The sequence below is a fragment of the Lepidochelys kempii genome, chromosome 4 (genome assembly GCF_965140285.1).
Source record: "Lepidochelys kempii isolate rLepKem1 chromosome 4, rLepKem1.hap1, whole genome shotgun sequence".
Taxonomy (NCBI): domain Eukaryota; kingdom Metazoa; phylum Chordata; order Testudines; family Cheloniidae; genus Lepidochelys; species Lepidochelys kempii.
The window spans coordinates 106,695,109-106,721,091 of record NC_136383.1 but is presented as its reverse complement, the minus strand read 5'-3'; the positions used below and the strand labels follow the sequence as shown (position 1 = coordinate 106,721,091).

Here is a 25,983-nt window from a genome sequence, read left to right as displayed (position 1 = left end):
ATACTTTACTGAAAGAGCATTTAAGCAAACTAGGGAAATGTGGGCCAGATGAAATTACGATTAAATGGGTGCACAACTGGTTGAAAAACCCTACTCAAAGAGCAGTTATCAATGGTATGCTGTCAAACTGGAAGGATGTATCTACTGAGGTCCCACGGAGGTCTGTCCTGGATCAGATGCTAAATATTTTCATTAATTATTTGAATAATGGAATGGAGAGTATGCTTATAAAAATCTGGAGAGGACACCAAGCTGGAATGGGTTGCACACACTTTGGAAGACAGGATTAGAATTCAAAAAGACCTTGACAAACTGGAGAATTGGTCTGAAATCAACAAGATAAATTCAATAAAGACAAGTGAAAAGTACTACACTTAGGGGAAAAAAATCATATGCACAAATACAACATCGGGAATAACTGGCAAGACAGATGTACTGCTGAAAAAGATCTGGGAGCTAAAGGGAATACAAACTGAATATGGTCCAATAATGTGATGCAGTGGTGAAAAAAAGCTAATACTACAGGGTGTATTTAATAGGATTGTCATATTAAGACACTGAAGAGACCTTGGGTAAAGCAATTTGTCCAGTTTTAGGTGCCACATATTAAGAAAGACGTTGACAAATTGGAGAGAGTCCAGAGGAGAGCAACAAAACTGACAAAAGGTTTAGAAAACATATTCTATGAGAAAAAGGTTAAAAAACTGGGCCTGCTTAGTCCTGGAGACAGACAATGGGGGACCTAATAGTCTTCAAATATGTACAAAGACGACAGTAATCAAGAGTTCTCTATGCACTGAAGGTAGGATAAGAAGTAATCTGCTTATTCTGCAGCAAGGAAGATTTAGAAAGTCTTTCTAACAATAAGAATACTTAACTACTGGAAGAGGTTAGCAAGCAAAATTGTGGAATCCCCGTCATAGATTTTTAAATATAGGTTAGATAAACACCTGTCAAGGATGGTCTAGGTATACTTAGTCCTACCTCAGCACAGGGGAATGAATTAGATCAGTGTTTTGCAAGAACCTGTCAGAGGACTGGCACTGGTCTCTGAGATCTCCCTGATACAGTTTAGGAAGGCAGCAAGCTGGTCCCTGGTATCAAAAAAGTTGAGAAACACTGGATTAGATGACCTCTCAAGGTCTCTTCCAGCCCTACTTTTCTATGATTCTATTACATTACTGTAATGTTTAAAGACTACTAATCTGAATTTCTCAAAGTTCCTTAATATACCTACTAGCAGGTGTTATTTAAATTTAAATGGAGCCTGAGTACTCAGTTCAAACTTTCACATGCACTAAATGATATAGAACTAAAAAAATATGGCATTCTATGGTTATGCTAACAAATGTGGGGTATCTGGGCTACCATATACAGGGACTTCAAGAAAATAGGTTGGCCATTGCATCCTTTGCCTCTTAAACTCTTCAGGAACACGCCGTAACAAGGAAGAGATATTGACCTAGACACACAAGTCATATTAAACTACCACAGCTTGATAGTTTGTAAAATGGAAGGTGAACAAGAATTCCAGCCTGAAAGATCAATTTTCCAGGCATCTTGGTAATTTATGGTAGTTTTGTGAGGTCGTCCAAAGCCCATATTTTATTTTCTAGAAATATAACTAAAGAAGTTGGTTTAGCTGCTGGGAAAAAAAAATTCAAATTCTTAAACTTAAGCAATCTGCCTTCCAAGAATTGGCAGGCAGAGACTGGTGTTATCCATAAATCCTTGGCTGGAAACATAAAACCTTCAAATTCAACCAGACCGAATACCTACCAACGTTCCAGGTTAGACTACAACCTATAAATCTTGGAAAGCTCTGTATCTAATAAGTTTTCAGTCTTCATGAGGCCTTGAAAGGATTTAAATATTTTCCAGACCTGTCAAGCAAGTGTCCCAATCATAATATCCTCTGGAGACAAAATAATGTTGTTGGGATTACAGCCTGAAGTGTTTTCCTCATCTGTGGACTCCCAGTAGACCCTCTGTGGAGGCTAATCAGCAGGTTAGAGGCTGATCTCTCAGATGTAGTTGCATGGCTTGGGGGGGGGGGGGAGGAGGAAATGGGGAGAAACAGGACTAAGCAGTGATTTCTACTCCTATTCTACCTCTGACTGGTGACCCCAAAAGTGGCTGCCCATGAGACTCAAATGCCCCAAGAAATACAGCTGGAATAAGAATAGGGCAGTGAACAGATGGTCCACATGAAAAAAAAGCCTAGAAACCCTGAAGAAAGTTGGACTGTGCTACTTTGTGCCAAAAATGGAATCGAGAAAGGGAGAATCTGAAGCAAAGGGCACACAGAGCAATCAAACAGCTCCATCCCAGAGGACATCAAAGCAGATTCTGATAGCCTTCTAATTCATTCTTTGAATTATTTTAAGTACCGTGTCTATCACCCTACACTTGGTAGAATCGAGGTAGACATCTACTTGGCTGCATGAAAGACAGAGCTTGAGATGGGGATAGAGTGGAAGTTCTCTACTTCTATCCCCTCTTAATGAGGGTGTGGAACTGGAACCACTCCAACTTTGAATATGACCTAATTCTCAGCACCGTGGATGAAGACTTCTCCTTTGGAACTAGGAACTTCCTACCTTTGCTTTGTTTAGTTCCACTACAGCCTATGATGACTCTTAGAAGAGGAGTAAAAGTATCATCCTTTTCCCGTTCATTAAGACCAGATCTACACTAAAAAGTTACATCAATCCAGCTACATCAACCAGGGGTGTGAAAAATCCACAATCCCTGAGCAACAGACAAGTCAACCTAACCCTTGTGTTGACAGCAGCAGGTCAATGGAAGAATTCTGCTATCACCTAGCTTCCACCCCTTGAAGAGGTGGCTTAACTAGAGCGACAGGAGAACCCTACAGTGGCTGTAGTGAGTGGCTACACTGAAGCACTCCTGCGGTGTGTCTGCAGAGCTCCAGCTATGCTGCTGTAGCAGTTTAAGTGTAGAGACAGAATCACAGAAATGGAGAGCTGGAAGGGACTACAAGAAGTCATTGAGTCCAGCCCCCTGCATGATGGCAGGACCAAGTAAACCTAGACCTCCCTGACAGGTGTTTGTCCAACTCGTTTTTAAATACTTCCAATGACGAAGACTTCACAACCTCCCTTGGAAGCCTATTCCAGAGCTTAATTACCCTTATAGTTGGAAAGTTTTTCCTAATATCTAACCCTATATAGCCCTTGCTGCAGATTAAACCCATTATTTCTTGTCCTACCTTTAGTGGACATGGAGACCATCCTCTTTATAACAATCCTTAACAGACTGGAAGATTTATCAGGTTGCCCCTCAGTCTTTCCTCAAGACTAAACATGTCCAGTTTTTTCAACCTTTCCTCAGAGGTCAGATTTTCTAAACCCATAATAATTTTTGTTGCTCTCCTCTGGCCTCTCTCCAATTTGTTCACATCATTTCTTAATTGTGTTGTCCAGAACAGCGCACAGTACTCCACCTGAGGCGTCACCAGTGCCGAGTCTCAATACTGAAAAGGAAGGTTTCAGTGTAGAACAGTGGTTTTCAACCTGTGGTTTGCGGACCCCTGGGAATCCGCCGACTATGTCTAATATTTCCAAAGGGGTCCACACCTTCATTCAAAATATTTTAGGTGTCTGCAAATGAAAAAAGTTTGAAAACCACTGGTGTAGAACACAAAGCTATGCTCTTGGTTTCCCACACCTGGCAGGCAGCATTTATGATCTTTCTGAAATAGACTTAAGCATACTCTGGGATCCAGACTTCCAAAAAGGGCCTGGAATCTGCTCCAACTTTGAATCTACCCTGGAAGCTCATATGACTTTTCATCAGCCTGGAGCTAGACCAGATACACATGGTCCTTGCAGGCATGAGGGGTGAACTTCAAGCAGGCAGAAAACCTGTTGGAAAAATTTCCTTGATCTACGCACCACGATTATCTGGTCTAGTCTGGACATCTCCCTCCCTCCGAAAGGTAGTCATTAAATCTAGTAATTTCCCCCACAACCTGTCATTAAAAAACTAATCCAACTAGGGATACAGGGAATAGGTTTCTACAGAACCAAAAATGTAAGTGCCTAACACTTAACACCAATCTTAACTATTTACATTAAAACTAGATTTTAACTGGGGGGAAAAACAAAACAAAATACAAGTAATCTCCAATGAGTTGAAAGTTCAAAGACTGGTTCAGCTACTTTAAGAAACTGAGCATGCATGAGGGCTATGCCTCCTTATATAGCATTACCTAGAGTATTCCAATGAAATCTGCACATCTACTGATAATTTAAGCTTTCCTAAGGGCCCTGGGCTTATGCAGTATGCTTCTCACAAGTAAGCACTGACAATACTCCAAGAAGCATAACTGAACAATGCAAACATATAATTCTCAACTTTACTGGTAATACAATAAGTGAGTCTGTAATCTGCACTTCATATAAACAGTTAAAGGCAATTTCTTTTTCTATACCTACAATCCATGCCAATATCACGAAAGCCTGATCACAGAGCTTGCTACAAAATCTAAGAAACATACAGGTGAAAGGTTAAGTTTTGAGTATTCACCCCAAAAACTGATTTGTGACCACACGTGGATTCATACTGAAAGGCTGACTGTAGAGTTATGCTTCACAGAAACACATGTAAGAATCTTCATGTAACCCTAAACAGCACAAGTGAATATGCAAGTAGATAAAAAGGAAAAACAGCAGCAGTCCTGAATCATTATTCCTCCCCAATGAGTGATGAATGCTACAGTAACTTTATCTAAGAGTTTAGTTACTGTATAAAGGCCATGGTCTACCTTAGACATTTGTACCAACCGCTCAGTTTTATGGAAGATCTGCATAGACTGAGGGTAATATTAGACAATGGCAGCATGCAAAAAAAAAAAGCAATGGACACTTTCTACACTGTGACAGAGTCGGGCCGGATGGCTACAGGAAAGTAACAGAAGGCAGATATATTAGCCCCAGGTTAAGTAGGTCCCTTTTCCCTGGGTAAGGTAACAGGGAAGGTTCCAGAACAATCAGGAACCTTCTGGAAACAATTAAGACAGACAGGCTGATTAGAACACCTGCAGCCAATCAAGAAGCTGCTAGAATCAATTAAGGCAGGCTAATCAGGGCACCTGGGTTCAAAAAGGACCTCACACCAGTTTGTGGTGTGCATGTAAGGAGCCGGGAGCAAGAGGCACTAGGAGCTGAGAGTACAAACACATACTGTTGGAGGACTGACGAGTACAAGCATTATCAGACACAAGGAGGAAGGTCCTATGGTGAGGAGGCCATGGGGAAGTAGTCCAGGGCGTTGTAGCTGTCCCACAGATGTTCCAGGAGGCACTCTAGACAGCTGCATTCCACAGGGCCCTGGGCTGGAACCCAGAGTGGAGGGCGGGCCCAAGTTCCCCCCAAACCTCCCAACTCCTGGTCACACACAGGAGGAGTTGACCTGGACTGTGGGTTCATGAAAACGGCCAAACTGAAGGCTGTCGTGAAGCTACAAGGCAAGCAAATCGCCAATAAGCACAAGACCTACCAAGGTAGAGGAGGAACTTTGTCACAACACACAAATGAATACATAATCTTTGTTCAAAGATTGTAGTGTTATCTGCCCAAAAGCGCAGTTAACAGAGTTAAGGTAGCCCAGTGGTGCCTCGGGCCCTTCTAGATTGTCTAGTTCAGCTATGCTCAATCCTTAAAGTTAGGGCACTCACCAAACCCACAATGCAACCTTAATTCTGCCTTCTGGAGTTGAAGAAAGCTGTTTGGAATGGCTCACTAAGGTAATGCCATGATAAGCAGACAAGAAGGACTAAGAGAAGGCACCATTGCTTGTGTTATGTTTCACAAATTTGAATTCCAGCACTTATTTGCATGCACTCCTGTTGAGTTCAGTGCTGGTGCAGTAGCTATATTGAATGGTGGAACGATTAGTTGGAGCACATTGACAAAGTTGTCACTACGATATAAGGAAAGGTGCCCAAGTAATTTGATAGATCAAATATGCTTCATTTCAGCACTAAGATCTGTAGGTTGTGTCAGAGGCACACAAGGGTGTCTTTTTGCCATAGGATTATAAACACTGTGGTAGCATCCATGAGGGGTCTCCACAGCTTAATGAGGGTTAAGTGAAAGCAAATAGATAAAATCCGCAAGCCAGCAGCCAGTTTGCATGGGGCAAGCTCAGTAACTGTAGGCAGCTCCTGTCTGCTACACATGAGCTAAACCCAAGTTTTGCCTTAGCATAGAGAAGGTGTTACTTTGCCCTACATATTCAGGTGCTCTGTTCCCAGAGGGATCCATAGAAGTTGCAAGGGTAGAGTGGTGTTATTGGGATGTTGAGGCATCACTGAAAGGGCAGAATTAAGGATGTGTAGCAGGGGTTGCATGTACTTCTAGTCTTTTTATTTCTGTTTTTTGGAGAGTAGAGGAACTTCAAGCCCTAGAAAGGCAATGAAGCAGTACTAGGCATCCTTAATTCTACATTAAAGTTTTTAGGCAGCTAATTTTCTTCTAATTTTTTTTAAAAAAGTAACTTCTTAGTACTCCCATGTTCCACAGCCCAACTCCCCCATTCCACTGTCTCTGGCTCCTTACCAATGACGTAATCAACTACAAAGGGCACTGGCTGCATGGTAGTCTTTCACTGCCCCTGAATTATCTCATCTCTCTGCCTGTCCAGCACAGTCCAGTCCTCACTTCTCAGCGCACTTTCCCAGAGAGGAACAAGCATCAGTCAGGGCCCCAAGAATGCAGGAGCTGAGCAGAAAATATAGGACTAGTGCAGGGACTGGCATGGAGTCAGTGGAAATGTGTTGTGAAGAGGAAAGAGAAATGGAGGGTTTGAGCAGCCCAGCTGTAGCCCCCCAGGACATTCCTCCTTGCACAGCTCTAATCACATCTTTTCCTCACCACACACTTCCACTGCTCGACCTCCTCTTTTCCAGTAGAAGCAAAAGAGTGAAGGATGAGGTTGGTGTTCCTTTGATGCTGCTCAAGACAGCATGCAGAAAGGAGGGAGTTCTGGGTTCTTTCCCCTGATCAGGGAGCACTGGAAGAATAAGGAGCCCTTGAGTTCCTTCCCTTGGTAAAGCAGCTGTGGAGAGAAATTGTGGTGGATGAGGAGGGCATAGATGGCTCCACTTTCCCCCAAGAATATCTGACTTTCCCCATTATGATTCTGCTATGTCAGTATATCTGAGCTCTCAAAGAGCAGCGGTCCTTTTGAAGACAATTCCTTATTCCACTGAGGACTCAAAAAACTTACTTTTTTTGGAAACCCTGTTCTTTGTCAAAGCTCTAATCACTGAACTGGGTTTTCAAGAACAGTGTTTGCATGATTCCTTATGCTAATAAGGGACAGAGGTGGAGACTCCCTGCCTTGCATCCTCCTAAGCCCCCACAACTCCTGCACTGCTTCAATATTCCCCTCACGCCCATATTCCTCCTCACTGCTCCAACCCCAATATTCCTTAGCAGCACCAAAAAAGTTAAGAATCTGATAATGTTATGATCAGCTCACGTTAGGGGCAGTTAATCCCTTACCAAAATGCCAAGCAACTTACTTTCTTTTGATCATACTCAGTCCCATTGTTCAGGAAACAGCTGAGGATCACAAGTCATGATTACATTCACTTAACTGCTTATTAGAATCTTTTATTTTCTCTCTAACGTTAAATTCCTTGACTAGTAAAATCAGAGCCTATGACTTTAGAGCACTTTAAAATATCAACTCAAATGAGGGCAAAACCTCCCAAAGAAAGCAGACAATGAACAGCCAGTGTCCCGTTTTCTGCCCGTTGCCATACGTAGGACTTGAACTCAGAGTACAAAGGTGTTGCTCAGGTTCAACGGCCACAGTATATCACCTGGAGTCACTTAGCTATTTGACAGCACACGGCTGACAAATGTTCTAGCTCAAAACGAGCCCTAGTTTTGCAGCATATGCACATTTCGTTCTGGCTCATGACGGAGACTTAACCTAACCTTGAGTTCTAAACTTTACCCAGAATAGCTTTGAAAATATTGCTTCCCCAAAGGGGCAGTGAGTGCCAGGCACTAGACGAGAAATTCTGAACACGTGAGATTAGTTTGGGTAGGATTACAGCCATAGCCTGATTCCCAAATATGCAAAACAACATTAAAAGTAATCAGTTGATTTTTAGGGGGACTAAATCAGGAACCCTTTGCTCAAATGACCCCATATTTGGAGCACTAATCCTACCCACATTCCCAGGATGTACAGCAAATTTCAAGAAAATCTAAGCATGTCTAAGTAAGCATGTGTATTTTAGAACACTCAGAATCATCATCTTTTAAACGGTTAGTGAGGTTCAACTACAGAGCAGAAGTACTGCTCTGCTAGAATATGGGTTTACCTTAATGCAAACCTTAAAAATGTCATTTGGTTATTCTCCATAGAATGGACTGTTACCTTTTATGCAAAAGAGTTCTTTGATGGAAGGAGGGAGCCAGAGATGGAGAAGAGAGACAAAACTTACAATAGAGTAACTGTCTCCTTGGCAACATGTCATGAAGCAGACAGAGAAAGGAAAAGGCAAAAAGGAACAGAAGTGGATTGATAAGCAATATACTCGCTACATCAACTAACTTTTGTCCTTCGTAACCAAGACATCTAGCATGTTCTAGTAAGATGGTATGTCTCTGCCTAGTCAGGAATGATTAGCTTTTCTTCCCTTTGTAACAGAAGAGCTGTATTTATCCAATATAAAGTGAACACTATTGATACATATTGAAGGAAACAAGAGGCAACTGATCAGCCCAAGGCACAAGGAAGGTTTACATCCTGTGGGGAAAGAGGAGAATACTTGAGGACTGACTGACTAAGAGGTACTCCATATTGGAGAGGGTTGGAAGGGACAGGTGTTTATATGTTGAAGTGTAACAGTCATGGCTTGTCTTCATGTACAGCGCTACAACTGTGTGTAGAGAGCAGGAGAAGCTCTCTCACCAATGTAGTGCTGTCTACATGGGAAGTTAGATCGGTATAACTACATAGATCAGGGGCGTGGATTTTTTTACACCCTTGAGTGACACAGTTATACCGATACAGGTATGTAGTGCAGACCTGGCCTCAGTGAATGGGTGATAGAAGGGGATTTGTATTAGCATCAAAAACAACCCTTTTAACTATAAGGCTGAAAGGCACAGTTATCCCCTGGTAGACAATTCACACCACCGGGCCATAGGTACGTCGGCACTGCCAATTCTGTCCGAGAGAGTGAGAGTGTGTGTTTCTTGTAGAACGATGGAAACAACCTCTTTTGTCTTGCCCAAATAAAAGGCAAGGTGGTAAGTCATTGTTTCCCTCACCCCACCTAACAGGCTACTGAGCTATATTAATGCAGTAGTTAGCTTGAATACTGGCTCAGAAGAAAAAAAAAAAACTCTCCTCTGTGGGAAGATGCATGTGGGAGGGGAAGACTATCATGGCAATCACAGAAACAAGGCTCAGCACTTGTATGTAATAAAGGATTGCTGTGTCAACAATGGGGGTGAACATATCCCAATATGTTTAGGCATTCAGGAATTTTTCCCTAGCCTAAACCCAAGTTATTTATGTCAGAACACTCATGCGTAAACAGAGAAGACTCTTGTCCTGACAACATTTCCTTTTCACACTTGAACACACTGACTAATGCTGTCTCCATCTCAACTTATGCCTTTTTGTCCCTACTATTTTTCACCAAGCCCAGAAAGGGAATACTCTTGCTGAGTTGGTATGCAAGGCCACTTCCTTAACTTAGTTCAATTCCTTCCTGACTATCCATTCATACTGAAACTACAACAACAGATCTATAGATTTTAAGGCCAGAAGGATCAAATCAAATAATCTAGACTGACCTCTTCATACCAGACTATTTTACCCAGTTACCCCTTTATTGAACCCAGTAACTTGCATCTGACTAAGCACACCTTCCAGAAAGACAGCCAATTCTGAACATATCAAGAGATGGAGAAACCGCTACTTCCCTTCGTAGTCTGTTCTAACAGTTAAATCACCTCACTCTTAAACTGAAAAGTGATTTCTAATTTGAATTTGTCTGCCTTCAAGTTTTTAGTCACTGGTTCTTATTTTCTTTCTCTGCTAAATTAAAGAGCTTGTCAGCACTCAGTATTTTCCTATATCCATGAAGGTTCCTATGCACTAATCAAGTCATTTCTCAATCCTTTTTTGATAAAATAAAAAGATGTTCTTTTAGTCTCTCACTGGAAGGCATTTTCTCTAACCTTTGAAGCATTTTTGTGGCTCTTTTCTGCACTCTATGCAGTTTTTCCACAATCCGTTTTAAAATGTTGACACTAAAACTGTATGCAGTATTCTAATATCTGTCTCACCAATACTATATACAAGGTAAAAATCACATCCTCATCCCTAGTCACTACTTCCATTTATATAAGGAAGAATTGCATTAGCTCTTGCATCACACTGGGTGCTCATGTTCAGTTGCTTGTCCACTATGACCTGTAAATCCTTTTCAGAGTCACTGTTTTTCGGGATACAGTGCCTGGTTCTATATATGTGGTGTACATTCCTTGTTCCTAGAAATATAACTTTGCATCTGGCTGTACTAAAACACACTTTATGTGACTGGGCTCAGATTACCAACTGATCCAGACTGCTCTGTCTGAACTGGACTGGCCTCATTATTACTTATTATTACCACTCTGCCAATCTTTGGGTCATCCATGAATTTTATCAACAGTGATTTTATATTTACTTCCAGATCATTCATGAAAGCACTTAATAGGAGTTGGCCTAGTAATGATTCCTGTGAAACTAAAAGCATTTCCATTCCATTTCACCTCCATATTGGTGCACATAACAAAATTCATTCTGCACATGGACATAAAAAAATAGAGGGAACATTATCTGAGGGCAGCACTTTTGCTACGGCTCCTGTGTTTATCAAGTGATCTACAGCAGTGGTTTTCAATCTTTTTTCATTTGCAGACCCCTTTGGAAATTTCAAACTGAGGTGCAGACCCCCTTTGTAAATCTACTGTCTGTATACAGTTGAATTCTCTTCAGTAAGTTTTCAGTCTACGTTTTTTTGCAGACCACAGGCTGAGAATAGCTGATCTACAACATCCTCAGACTCCAGCTTCTGTAGCCACTGCACCCACGCACTGGCTACATAGACTGATTTGACAGCTGTCTAAACCGAGGCCCTGGAACATTCAGAACACCGCCTTAGTGGCAACCTACCTTTCAATTTCTAAAGCTGAGCTTTAGCCCTTTTTTGGTTTCTTTATGAAGTATAAATAAACCTTCAATTTTTGTATCTTTACTTTTTTCTGCTTGGTTTTACCTCAGATATCAAAAATGTCAAGTTTACTCTTCCCCTGATCTTGCTGAAGGATTCTCGGAGGTTTCAGGGGTACTTTTTGTGAGCTCTAACACATTAATAGGGCAAATGTACTGAATCTATAATAAAGGCTTCCTTTATCAAAGATATTAAATCAGTTAAGTTAAAGATGTTAAAAGTGTTAATCTAAGAATTCCTTTCCCTCTCAATTGGCTTTCACTCTCTTCACTCTTGTGATGTCACCATTTCACTAGTTCTCCACTAGTCTTTCAGATCAGTCATAATGCAAATTTCTAATGAAAAAAACCCCAAACATTTGGAGTTCACCTTTTTAGAGAATCTTCTGTTTCAGTTCATCAGGTACTTAAGGTCAAAAGTCGATGCACAGGAGAAGGGCTGTCTTCCTGGCTAAATCAGACACTGGAATCTGAGTGGGGACAAGGACGTGAACCCACTAATTTAGCAATGAAAGAGCCCTGAGGAAGTGAGAGGCTTTTTTTTTTTTTTTAGCAGTGAAGTCCACTCTGCTTCTAACGTACCGAATTACAGCATGGACTTCTTCTGCAAAGATGTGTCAGATAAAAGGTTCAAGCGGCTTACTTAATCAAGATGTGAAAATCATTCCTCACAGTGACCTGCTCAGAATAAATCTCCCCTCTCAAGGTCACTCTGTACATCATCCACAGCCTTGTGAGATTGAGGAACAGATTATCCGAGTCAGAAAAATTGACAGATTATGTCTTGAACTGCTCTATTCACCTCCACTGATCTAGGAGCAGGATCTCAGAGGGAGAATCTAGGCAGGAAAGGGCACGAGAAGATCTGCTTCTGCACTGGCAGTCACTATCTTGGTCCCTTCAGAGCTGCCAGAAGCCATTATATCATGTAAGTCTTTTGAATCTTCTGGAGAAAAGCACAACTAAATCTGTATGACTGGCAAGACTATCCAAGGAGAGGCCTGTGAATGTTGAGCATCCAAGTAAATTATCTGTACCAGGTTTCTCAATAGTCATATTGTGAGCAACACATTAGACTACTTCAAGAAACTGAATTATTCTGTGCTCCTTAAAAGCACTTTCTTCAAAGGGCCTACCTGCAGGACAAACCAAACAGACAAGCAGTAGGGTTTTGGGGAAGAAACAGGACCAAGGAAATCAGGTGTTGATAAAAGGATGCTGAGCAAGATAAGGAGCCACCTGTGTGAAAGCCAGCCATTACCTTCAGTAGTATGTCCCTGACACTAAACTAAGCTCATCAGAGAAGGTTGTGGAAGTTTGCAAAGAAGATGTGTGTGACTGTATCTATATGTTCACCCCTTCTACAAGACTATGATAAATTTAGTACAATGTATGCCTTGTGAGGTATCATCTGAAAACTCATAATTTGCTGATTTTTTATCCTGGTAAAATCTGAATGGCAACAGTGAATGTAAAATTATAAGATTCTGCTGTAGGATATTACTGAGACATATTCCAAGGCTGCAAAAAAAAAAAAAAAAAAAAAAAAAGCAACAAACCGCTCTCTCAGAAACAGAAGGTCAGGGGTCAACAAGCTCAAATGGACTATCATTTGGTCAAGTGGCCATTCTTTGGCAGGAAAAAGCGTGTGAGCAAGAAATTTACACCTTGGCAAAGAAACTGGTGGAGGTTCCCATCTCCACAGACTTTGTCTCCTGAACTTCAGCTGGAGATGATTTTCAAAGAAAAAGAACTATAAGGCAGGAAAACAGACACCCCAAAAATACCTGTCCCATTCTTTCTGCCCACAGCATCGTTACCACCTGAAGGACAATGAACTGGGGGAGGGGGTCCTAGCTGAAAGGAATTCAACTCATAAGACTGCTGAAAAGTGGTGAGAGAAACCTTTTGAATTCGTTTAGCTTATTAAATTAGGTATTAGCCAAGTTTTACCTTTTATTTCTTTGTAACCAATTCTGACTTTTATGCCTCATTACTCGTAATCACTTAAAATCTATCTTTCTGTAGTTAAACTTATTTTATCTAAACTAGTGTGCATTTAGATTGAAGTGGCAGGGAAGCTTCATTTGGGATAACAGAACTTGTGTATATCATTTTCTACTAAAGAAATTACAAACTTTATATGAGCTTGTATTGTCCAGGAAGGTGCTGGGCAATACAAGATGCACATTTCTGGGGGAAAGTCTGGGGCTGGGAATTTGCAGGTGTTGCTTTGCAGTGTAATTCAAGAGAGCGTCTGGCCGTAGCACTCATACTGTATAGCTGGGAGTAACTTACATGGTGTAGGCTGTGCGACAGCAGACCAGAAGTGGTTGCTCTCACAGCAAAGCCGTGTAAAAGGCACCCCAGGTTGGAGAATTGAGGGGACACAGACTTTAGCTGTCAAGACTGTACCCTAGGTAATGTCACAATATGTACCAAAAAACCCAGTTCAACCAGCAAGAACACTATCTCACCCTCTGCAGAACACAAGATTTTGAGGACATTAATCCAGCCAGTCACTTTCATAACACAACTTTCATCTTCTCACCTCCTCCCCCACCCCCATTTCTTAATTACAGGGAGGGACACTTACACCCACCGTCCTGGCTGGCACAAAAGGATGTCGGAAAAACAGTTAAGTTTAAACAAGAGAAGACAGAATTTTAAAACTTTGAAAAACCTAAATCCTCACTTTATATACACCGGACCCTCGCTAGAACACGCGTCCATATAGAGCAAATTCACATATAACGCGGTCACAGCCATGGATCCCAAATTTAACTATAAGAACTCCTCACTTAACATTGTAGTTATGTTCCTGAAAAATGCGACTAAGTAAAACCAAGTTAAACGAACCCAATTTCCCCATACGAATTAATGTAAATGGGAGGGTTAGGTTCCAGGGAAATGTTTTTCACCAGACAAAAGATGGTATTATATTATAATACACACACACACAAAACAATTTAATGATGATTGTGAGGCTTGGTTGAGGTGGTGAAGTCAGAGGGTGGGATATTTCCCAAGGAATGCCTTACTGCTAAATGATGAACTAGCAGTTGGCTGAGCCCTCAAGGGTTAACTCTCACACTCTACAAGGCAGCAGGAAAGGAGGGAGGGCAGAGAGAGATTATGTGCATTTCCCCTTTAAGTATGCTGCCTTGTTAAGTAGATCAGCAAGCCGAGACCAGGAAGCTCCCTCCAGGACTGTCGCGTGTCCCCCCTGCTCTATGGAAGATGGGGTAAGAGGGGTGCAGGGGGACACCCTGACATTAGCCCCCTTCTTCCCCCTGCACCCTCCCTCCCCCCCGCACAGCAAGCAGAAGGCTTGGGGAGCAGCACATGGCAGTGGGCGAGGGACAGCTGAACTGCCGGCAATTGACAGCCTGCTAGGCAGCTGCTGCACAGGGAACTTAGGGGAGCTGCTAGGGGGGCTGCTGGTCCACCCTGGTTCCAAGCCCCCACCAGCTAGCTGCAACGGACTGCTCTTCCTGCAAGCAGTGGACAAAGCAGGCGGATGCCAAATGAAGTTAGAAGGGAGCACTGCACAACTTTAAACTAGCATGTTCCCTAATTAATCAGCAACGTAACAACGTTAACCGGAATGACTACGTGAGGAGTTCCTGTAATTTAATTGTGCCTGGATCCGCACATGGATCCCAAATCCCGCATTCTAGCAAGGATCTGGTGTATAGTGAAATTGTTTGTATTTTCAGTTCTACTCTGTCTGAAAGCTCATGCTCCAAAGTATCAGTACAGTGACAATCTCCTCAGAAATACCACTCTGGTTATTTATAGTTATAAAGATATCCCCACCTGTTTCTCAAAGCTACTTAAAAAATTAAGTCTCACAAATACACACACATTTCTGTAACTATCAGAGCCAATTTTTTTTTTTAAACAAGAATATAAAGTTTAAGTTCCAAAAAAATGGATCTAGGAACATAAATAAATAGTCAATCTGATTTTCAAAAGTGCAGAATACCCAGAGGCTCCCATCCAAGTAAATAGGAGCTACTGGGTGATCAGCACTTTTCAATTTCAAGTTATTTAGGTCCTAAATATGAGCCTAGGAACCTAATTTTAGGTTTCTACATAGAAAAGCTTGGCCCTTAAATAATCTTAGTAATTTTGTTTTAACAAACATCTTTCATGTCATATAGAGTCAGCCCAACATTTATCTCCTGCCTCACTCCCCAAAATCTGTTTTTTTAATCAATCAATTCCACATTTGAAAGTCAGGGAATAAAACATGAATGTAAAACTAAACCTTTCACATGTATAAGCTTCTGAATCTAGCTCCTACAATGAAGAATACAACAGATACCTCTTGTCCAGTAAGAAAGAGTAGAAGATCTCCCTCCTCTTCTTCACACATGTGAATCTGGATTACTGTTCGAATAGCCGCCTCAAGGTAATCCCTCTCTGGCTCTGGAGTATAGAAAATCTCCACAGGATGGGTACGACCAGGGATAGTTAGGAGAGGACAATTATCAAAATAAATCTGGAATTTGCCAGCATCTAGAGTAGCACTCATAACGATAACCTGTAAGTTAGAGGGAAAACAGCATTACTTCAAAGTTAACATCAAGAATCTACAGAACTTTATACTTAATACACAGACAGTGAGAAACTTAACTTAAAATGTATGATTTAAGGATCAAATTGAAGATTTCATTCCAAATTTCCTTGCTTTAGTGGTCCACTCAACCAATAAGCATTTGTGGGAAAAGTTCTCTTTTGTTTAATATGTTGAAAGAAACGTTAGGAAAACAGTTTTATAACAAACTACTTTTATATTTACATGGCTTCCACTAAAGAGAATAGAAGCCCATATATTTATTAGAAGGTAAATATGACCCTTATTAGCAAATCTATTAGTAAGCATAGTGAAATCCATACTCAGAATTTCTTTTATACTTCCGTGCTTCCTGAGTATATACTGGCTTCTACAAAGCATAATTGCTACTGACCTTCAAGTCAGATCTTTGCCTTACAACCTCTTTCAGAACTCCCATCAAAATATCAGTAGCCAATGTTCTTTCATGGGCCTCGTCAAGAATTATAACACCATAGCGCTCCAGCAAAGGGTCATTCATAGCTTCACGAAGTAACATACCATCAGTCATATACCTGAGGACAAACAATATTTTAAATATTCCAAATTAATACTGAAGTATCAGCTGTGTAGAAACTTTTCACAGTACAATTCCTTCTCACTCACTACAGTTTCTATCTTCCCCATCCCTCCCCCAAACAGCACCACCCAGGCTAAATGTTCACAGGAAGGTGCAATTTAAAAAAAAAAAAAAAAAAGGCTGTGAGGCCCAGGGTCACATTTTTAATCAAGAGAATTGGGTACAACAAGAGCTAAAGCTTAACGAGTTGTAGTTTGATAAGGATTTCTATTTTTAAAAAAGCGCAATTTTGCATAGTATTATCCTATGCGTCCACTTAATTTTATTACTTTTACCCTCATCTTCCACACCCCATTCCCTCCTATTGTTTGCTACAACTCACTTGTATGTAATCTTAGATTAAAAATTCTTTGGGACAATGACTATCTTCCTAAAGCAAACAGTTCAAGAGAAATCTTCACGTTTAGGACTGTGTTACCCTAATATGAATAAAAACCAACGAGGAGTCTTTGTGGCACCTTAGAGACTCATAAATTTTGGGAGGCATAAGCTTTTGTGGGCTAAAACCCACTTCCTCAGATGCCTGGAGAGAAAAAATAAAGTAGGCAGGTATATATATATTACAGCACATGAAAAGATGGGAGTTGCTTCACCAAGTGGGGGATAAGGGCTAACTAGGCTAATTCAAACAGAGTGTATGTAGAATATTCCCAACAGTTGACAAGAAAGGGTGAATATCAACAAAGCGAAAATTACTTTTTGTAGTGACCCAGCCACTCCCAGTTTTTATTCAGGCCTAATTTGATGGTGTTAAAGACTTCAACGAGAAACTGCAGAAATGGAATTAATTTGCAAACTTGACGCCATCAAATTAGGCTTGAATAAAAACTGGGAGTGGCTGGGTCATTGCAAAAAGTAATTTTCCCTTTGTTGATATTCACCCCTTCTTGTCAACTGTTGGGAATAGGCTACATCCACCGTGTTTGAAGTACCCTCGTTAGCACTGCCCCCCCACCTGGTGAGGCAACGCCCATCTTTTCACATGCTGTAACATATATACCTGCCTACTGTATTTTTCACTCCAGGCATCTGATGAAGTGGGTTTTAGCCCACAAAAGCTTATGCCCAAATACATTTGTTAGTCTCTAAGGTGCCGCAAAGACTCCTCATTGTTTTTGCTGACAGACTAACATGGCTATCCCTCTGAAAGCAAATATGAATGTTAACAGCATAATGACCAGAGTCTAAAAACAAATTTATGCTTCATTCTGCCATCACAGGTTTTTAGCATATGCACCAGTAGTGTAAATAGATAATTCAGCTAAAAAAAAAGAAAACCCCTAAGTATTTTTCTCTTCAAACTCAACACAGAAATCTTTAGGTCCTGTCCACACTACAGCTTTTAATGAAGTTTGTAACAGTGACTTACCCTGCACTTCCCACATCATAAATGAGGGCACTAACCACCAGGCTATCATCTCTCTATCTGGCTCAATGAATTTTTTACACAAAATGGAACAGCTCCAACAGGAGAGAGAGAGAGAGAAAATGACTGGGTCAATAGCCTGATGATTAAGGAACACCCCTGTAATGTGGAAGACCCAGGTTCAAGTCCTTCCTGCCTGGTCTTCCACATTCTAGGTGAGCCATTGGCTATTCTTTGGTGGGAAGGGGTCTTTTTGTGAAAGTTTTTGACATTTGCTTTGATACACATTGGAATCACACTATTCATATCTGGAAATACTCTGGGTTGTTTTGGTAATGAACTACCTGAACGTGGCTTGCAACTCAGGCAAAGATAATAAGTGGGCCTCTTCCAGTGTTTTACACACCTGCTCAAGCTAACAACCTTAGCCCCCATAACTCTGGATTTCATATAATTTTCTCTGGATTTCATATAATTTCATAGCTACAGGTGAATTTTGAAATATATAGATCAGTGCCTCCTTATTCAAGTAAGCTGAATCTTACCGCAATTAATGGACAGAACTGCTCAGATGGTCAGCTTTTATTTCCTTACACTACTAGTCTACTTGCTTGACTGACCAATTGACCATTGCACATGCCCATGGTGAGCCAGAGAGCATAACTGATGAGGGACTTGTAGGAGATGGGACGTTAGCAAGCATATCCATGAGTCTAGGGGGAGAGACTCCAAATCTGCACAGGACTAGGTGAGGGAAAACCCAGCGTGTGTCTAAGTACACCAGCACTTTTGGGGCTCCACTACTGCAACCTCAGTGCACCATGGAGGCCATGGAGCAGTGTAAAAGGAGCCCTCGATGCACGAATGTCTCAGTACAGGCATCCCACTTTATCACTCTGCTCCACTTTACATGATTGCTCATTCCCCTCAACTCCAAAGTTGCTGCTCTACAAGATGTGCATACAGAAACCAAGGAGATGAGAGGAGTTAGTGGGGATATAGAAGAGAGTTTTAGGGGCATAATGTCTTGGCTGGAAAACCGAGGAGGGACTGGGACTGTTCCTGTGACCCACAATGGTAGAACAACCCAGAGTTTGTACTGGGAGAGTAGCTCCAGACAGCACCTGTTCTAATGAACCTCATGCAATTCATTAGTATACAATTCATCTCCAGTATACGATAGGATTTTTGAAAGATAAGTTACTTTCACCTTTCACTTCACCACCACCAGATCTGCAGGTCCCCCAGAGCTTAAGCTCCACTTTTCCCCTACTCTTTCTGGGCATAGCCCTCTGTCCTCACAGATTTTCCCCATTCTCCTCTCTCACAACCTTTCTACCTCCAGACTCCCAATCAAAACCTTTGGCCCTGCACAAGCCTGCTACCCAAGATAGGCAATTGTCCACTTTTTGTTGACTGTTACAATACTTACTTCAGAATTGTTTTTGCACTACTGCAATCTTCAAATCGAATCGAGTAACCAACTTCCTGGCCCAACATCACATCCATTTCATCAGCAACTCGTTGTGCCACACTCATTGCAGCTACTCTCCTAGGCTGGGTACAAGCTACACCTCTCTTAGGTCCAGGTAAAGACCGCATGTAGTCAACACACCACTGAGGGATCTGTCAAGAACAAATTTGTAATTTAAATACACTTTAAATGCCCACTCAGATGCAACACAATTTATTCAGTAGTTGTTGCAGCAGGTGGTATCTAAAGATAAAAGTCCTGTTTTACAGCCTAAAACTTCAATTAGAAACTGACGGCAAGATTTTTTTTTTTTTTTATTTTGGAGAAAGCAAGGAGTCAGCTGACTTATTGGTATTTTAAAAAAAGCAAATTATGAGGAGGATAAGTTACATTTATATTTCCTGAATCCATTTACCAATAACTTGGATCAAATATAGATGTGAGGCTGTGGAATGAATGAGACGTACACTTGTATTAATTCAAAATGAAGATAAAATACTTCACAATTAAATAGTACTAGTTTTCACAAAACCTGCCATTTTTCAAATTAGTGAGAAAGCGTATTGGTTGGCTGTACATTTAAGCAACTGTCAGATGACCTCAGTTTAGCAGAAGTGCTGACACTCCAATGGCATCTAAGAAAAGTAAACTCATATGAAGTTTCATGAAGCCTTAATGTATACATTTTAGGGTGTGTCTATACTGCAGTTAGCTGGGTCTGAGCATTCGGGTAGTCTACCTACAGCAACTTTGGAGAATTACAGCTCCAAGAGTAAAGCTCTACCCGTGTTACTGTATCCTTCCTATTCCTGCCCAAACTCACCCAGATGTCTTTGGGGGCATATCCCATGATTTTGTGTGTTGAGACACTAACATTCCTCTTCAGTCAATTATGAGAAAACTTGTCAGACCCTGTAGAGTAACTTTAGAAAGGGACTGGAGGACTGAGTAGAGTATTGCCTGGGTCCTCACTGAAAAGAGGGTGGGTTCAGCAAGAGATAAAGCACAGCTCAGGCCTTAAAACAAACTCCCAGCCTGCAAACAAGCATGGATTCAAAATATAGATAAGCACCTGTTTGAGTGCTGTGTATGTGAATGGCAAGGTGGTTTGGGCAAACACACATGTAGAAGCATGGGCTAAGGCCACATGGTAGACATACCCTTGAAGATTGCTATAAAATTGTTTAAATACGTTATAAAGCGCACTTTAAAATTAAACAGTATTTATTACAGGTGCAGATCCTTGAAAAAATACTCAAGTATTAAAAATTTGGCTGAACCAGAAAATACCTTAAAATTTAGTTAGAAGTAAAAAGAACAAAAAAAGTCTGGCATCTCCATTTAGTTAGAGTTCCTAAAGAAACAGGAAGAGAACCCAACTTTTACCAAACAGATATGAATTCCTGGTATTACCAATGGAATCAGAACATGTTTATTTCGTTTGCCTAATAAGCAATTTACTGATCCAAGAGATTTAGTCTCCCACCCCCAGCATTTACAGTCTGTATTAAACTTTATTCTTAATACAGAAAGAATAATCTGCACCTCTGATAACAATCTGACATGCAGAAGACAGTAAATGAAATATACTTGGATTACACTCTTAATTTGATGAGAGGTTCAGTAAACCACATTCTCTGAAGACATCTCCAGGGATAACCAGTCATGGGTCTAGAGCAGAACTCTCATAGCATTAATGTCAATGTAACCAGGCACCTAGTAATTTCCTTTCAGAATACTCCTAGATTAAGAGTTAAAACATAGTGCAAAAAGAGGAAGATACAAACAAAACTACAGAATCCAACTAAACATGGAGGATGAATGACCTAATCCATGTAAGTTTCTCTTAATAGAAGAAAGTACTTTTTTCTTCAAAACTGTTTGTCTATAGATTGCTACTCGAAGAAACTGACAAGGCCAGAGATCCTAAATGCAACAGAAAAATCCACAAGCTGCAACAGGAGACAAACACAGATATATTGAAAAAGCAACATTTTAGGATTAAACATGAAAAATACAAGAGGTCTAGATCTTCTCAAAGTGGTGGTCTGTGGACTGGTGCCGGTCCGCAAGCCACTGGCTGCCAGTCCGTGGCGAGTTTCCAGGGAAGACAGAAATAATAGTATAATTTAAAAATGGCACCGGAATGCCACCAAGAATAATCATCAGTTGATAAAAGTCAACAATATTAAATATGTTTTCAGAAGCACATATTATAATATTGATAATTATACCATAGTGCTACAGCATGTTTTGCATGAGACGTGCGAGTGCACGCTTACCCCACTCCTTCGCATATAAAGACCCCGCCCCACCGGCAGTTACCATCAAGAAGTTGAATAAAGAGTGTCATGCGGATCTCTGCGCGTTTGTCATTTGGGACCCCGTCCAAACCCACTGATCGTTGAATGTAAGTACTAATAATAATATAAATTTTAATAATTATTTTCTATCCTATCATGCCATAGCCCTTACGAAGTAGATGGAGACAATTGAGCACCACACACCTAAAGCCAAATAGACAGTCTTTGTAGGTGCAGGATTTTATAATTGTACTGTAAGAATTGAAGTAAACTTTGATTTCATTCTGCCAGCCACCCTTTTTAAATAACAGAAAAGAATGACCATCTGAGACTGGGATCCTGTTTCCAATATGCACTACCATTAGGACGTGTTATAAAGTTTAGTTAGGAAGAGACAGGATTTTGTACTGTGTCTATGATAAATAGATTAATGTTGAGGGCATGAAGCCCCAATGTGAATTGTTTTAGTTATAAAATTTAGCAAGGCTTGATTTACAATGTATTCTGCTGAATACTGCTCTCCGTATACCTTTGAAGGTTTCTGTGAGAGACTGTTTGTGTGAATGAAAATGAATACATTAGGAAAAGATAAGCTGGGAATGCCATCACAAACGTCCAGATGGTCAAGAAAAAGTGAAAAAAAGAAAAAGGAGTACTTGTGGCACCTTAGAGATGAACAAATTTATTTGAGCATAAGTTTTCATGAGCTACAGCTCACTTCATCAGATGAATGCAGTGGAAAATACAGTAGGGGGATTTTATATACACAGAGACCATGAAACAATGGGTGTTACCATACACACTGTAACAAAAGCTATCAAGTAAGGTGAGCTATTATCAGCAAGAGAGAAAAAAAACCTTTTGCAGTGATAATCAAGGTGGGCCATTTCCAGCAGTTGACAAGAACGTGAGAGGAACAGTTGGGGAGGGGGAGAAAAAACATGGGGAAATTGTGTCATTTCACAAAGTAAAACTATTTCCCCATGTTTATTCTCCCCCCTCCCCAACTGTTCCTCTCACGTTCTTGTCAACTGTTGGAAATGGCCCACCTTGATTATCACTACAAAAGGTTTTTTTTTCCCCCTCCTGCTGGTAACAGCTCACCTTACTTGATCGTTCTCGTTACAGCGTGTACGGTAACACCCATTTTTTCATGTTCTCTGTGTATATAAAATCCCCCTACATGCATCTGATGAAGTGAGCTGTAGCTCACGAAAGCTTATGCTCAAATAAATTTGTTCATCTCTAAGGTGCCACAAGTACTCCATTTCTTTTTGCGGATAAAGACTAAACACAGCTGCTACTCTGAAAGAAAAAGTAAGAGACTTGGAAAGACCAGGAGACAATCAGAAAACATCCACTGTATCGGATGCTAAACATGTTAGCAGCACTGATGACCTCAGAGGTGAGACAGGCACAGTCGAAGGCGAGACAACAAATAGGAGATAACGATGGGAAGCCCGACAATAACCATCAAAAGATAAGCGCAGAAAACTCCAAGATTAACACCATTTAAGGACTAATGATTACAGGATGACGTTGCAAAATGCATGAACTCAAATGGGAATTTACAACTATAAAGCTCGGGTGTTTTGCCATGGAACTCTGGGTTCAGTCCCGCACAGCCTCAGAGCATCGGATCACGACTGACAGAGCCCAGCTCCTCACGCGTGCTCAATCTCACCAGCCATTAAATTGACTCGAGCTACAACAGACTGGTAACTATAAACAACAATTGGAAGGACTCACTCTCTCTCTCTGTGCGCGCGCGTGTGTGTGTGAAAAGCGTATGCTAACTGTTGTATTTTCAATAAATGCGGCGTATCTGCCTTTTCCCACTGAAAAGATCCTGTGTGCTTTGTATGAGCATAACATCCTTGCTTCCTCCATATCCATATATCATTTCATACACGCTCTCATACAGCCTTCCCCTCTTCTAGAATCAAACCTACGTGTTTCTGCCAGGAAGTTCTCAAAATTCCTTGCTTTCTCACTCCATATCTTTCAGACAGGTAAATGTTATCAGCAGGTAAATAATAATGTTTTCAGGATAATGTTTTCAGACAGGTAAATGTTAACAGCAGAGACATCCAGTTGCTGAACACGCAAGTAATTCTGAATCAGATGATGGCAACCTAAATGAAACCGAAGTATTGTCAACAATAAGAATTCGTACTAGCTTTACTCGGAAATATGACTCCTCATACATTCAGTTTTGTAGCCACGAATGATGGTGGAGTGCCAAAACCGCAGTGCGTTATTTGTGGCAATGTGTTGGCTAACGACACAATGAAGCCATCAAAGCTCAATAGGCATTTAAATACAAAATATAATGAAATTAGTTCAAAGCCGAAAGAGTTCTTCGAAAGAAAGCATGTTGATTTAAAAGGCCGAAAGAAACAGATCTTTGAAGTATCACCCATAAATACTTTTGCTTTGCGAGCTTCTTTGTAGCATTTCGCGTTGCTAAGGCTAAAAAGCCATACACAATCAGTGAGGCACTAGTGATACGCCATATTAAAGATGTCTGCATGGAAATGCTGGGTGAGCTGGCAGCAAAGAAAGTGGCTCAGGTGCCACTTTCAAATGACACTATAGCTCAATGAATTCACGATCTGGCTCACGATATGGAAGATCAGCTCATAGGACAGATTAAATTAGCAAAGTACTTTTCTTTGCAGCGCGATGAATGTACAGATGTTGTTAATAGGGCAATTCTGATGGTGTATGTGCGCTTTGAACATGAGGGTGATTTGAAGAGTTTGTTTTCTGCTTTACTACCAACAAAAACAAACTAGTTCTGAAGCGTTCAAGACCGTGAGCGACTACATCATTAACAAATGTGGGCTGGATTCAAGTTTTGTGTAGGCGTATGTTCTGATGGCGCTGCCACAATGACAGGATGGCATTCTGGAATGGTTACCCAGATTAAGGTGCTTGCACCTGAATGCAAGGCGACGCACTGCTTCCTTCATTCACCAAGAAAGTCTTGCAACAATTACAACAGAAGTAAACAGTGTGTTCAGCGAGGTCATAAAAATTGTGAACCATGTAAAGGCGAATGCTTTAAATTCAAGACTATTTGCTGCATTATGTGATGACATGGGAGCTCCTATTGCATGCCGATGTACATTGGTTATCAAGGGGAAAAGTCCTGTCAAGAGTATTTGAACTCCGAAACGAGCCTGCCGAGTTTCTTCAGGACAAAAAACCAAATTGGTCACAATTGTTCCAAGATGTGGATTGGATAGCCAAGCTGGCTTATTTGGCTGGTACCTTTGCCATCTTTAATGATCTCAACACCTCCATGCAGGGAAGGATGGCTTCGTGTCTTACAATGGCAGACAAGATCGATGGACAGAAACAAAAGCTAAAAGTATGGGAGTGTCAAGAGATTGTTATGAGATGTTTCACAACTTAGCGACAATCACCACCAATGCAGGTGAAGACCTTGATGTAACATCTCTATGAAATGTAATCAGTGAACATTTGACGAATTTGGCAGAACGTTTTGAGTTTTACTTTCCAGCAGAAAAAGATCCACGGAAAGGGACTGGATGGATCCGAAATCCATTTGTTCCATTGAAAGATGACTTAACTGTCGCTATGGAGGATAAACTGTTGGAGCTGGCTGCTGACGAAAGATTGAAGATGAGTTTCGAAATTACAACATCACTTGCTTCCTTTTGGATAAAAGTGAAAGCAGAATATCCTGAGCTTACCGAAATTGCTCTGAAAACTCTTCTCCCATTTCCTTCAACATACCTCTGCAAGACTGGCTTTTCAACCATAAATGTCATTAAGACAAAGTACAGGAATAGTATGGATAGTCATTCTCCATTGAGTGTGGCACTGTCCTCAATTGAACCACGACTGGATAAACTGACAAAGAAGAAGCAAGCTCACCTTTCACATTAGTAAAGGTTAAGGTTTTAATATGCCTATTATTGTGTTAATAAATTTTTTTATAATATCTTTGTTAGAAGACTTTGCTGGTTTGATTTTAATTTTTTTTATTTGTATTGTAATATTGTATTGTTTATAAAATAAACAAAATAAATGTCCGCCAACTTTTATTTTATTATATTGTTTCCGATATAAATTAATATTACTATGAATGTTCAAATATTTTCTTGTATCGTAAATGAATAGTCATTTTATACTATCCGCACAGACACACAGCCTTTCAGTCAGTCTTCCCATTTAAATACATTGAACATCTCCGCATGTACGCCACACTCCCATTCCAATTAATACAGTGAAGAATGTTAGTTTTTCTGATCTGATGTGCTACGTGCCTATGTGAAAACTATAATAATATGGCACAAATATGGAACCAGTCCCTGGAAAATACGGTACCGGTCC

The 25,983-nt window shown here is 40.8% G+C and overlaps 1 protein-coding gene across 2 annotated transcripts in view; it reads right to left on the bottom strand.

The window, feature by feature from the left end:
• DHX15 (DEAH-box helicase 15) overlaps nucleotides 1-25,983 on the bottom strand; it is a 69,887-nt gene that overhangs the window by 32,055 nt on the left and 11,849 nt on the right. For both annotated transcript variants that reach the window (XM_073342372.1, XM_073342373.1), the window contains exons 3-5: nucleotides 19,274-19,467; nucleotides 16,251-16,410; nucleotides 15,605-15,823 (exon numbers count right to left, since the gene is read on the bottom strand). In XM_073342372.1, coding sequence (XP_073198473.1) covers nucleotides 15,605-15,823; nucleotides 16,251-16,410; nucleotides 19,274-19,467 — 573 coding nt within the window. The remainder of the gene's footprint in view (nucleotides 1-15,604; nucleotides 15,824-16,250; nucleotides 16,411-19,273; nucleotides 19,468-25,983) is intronic.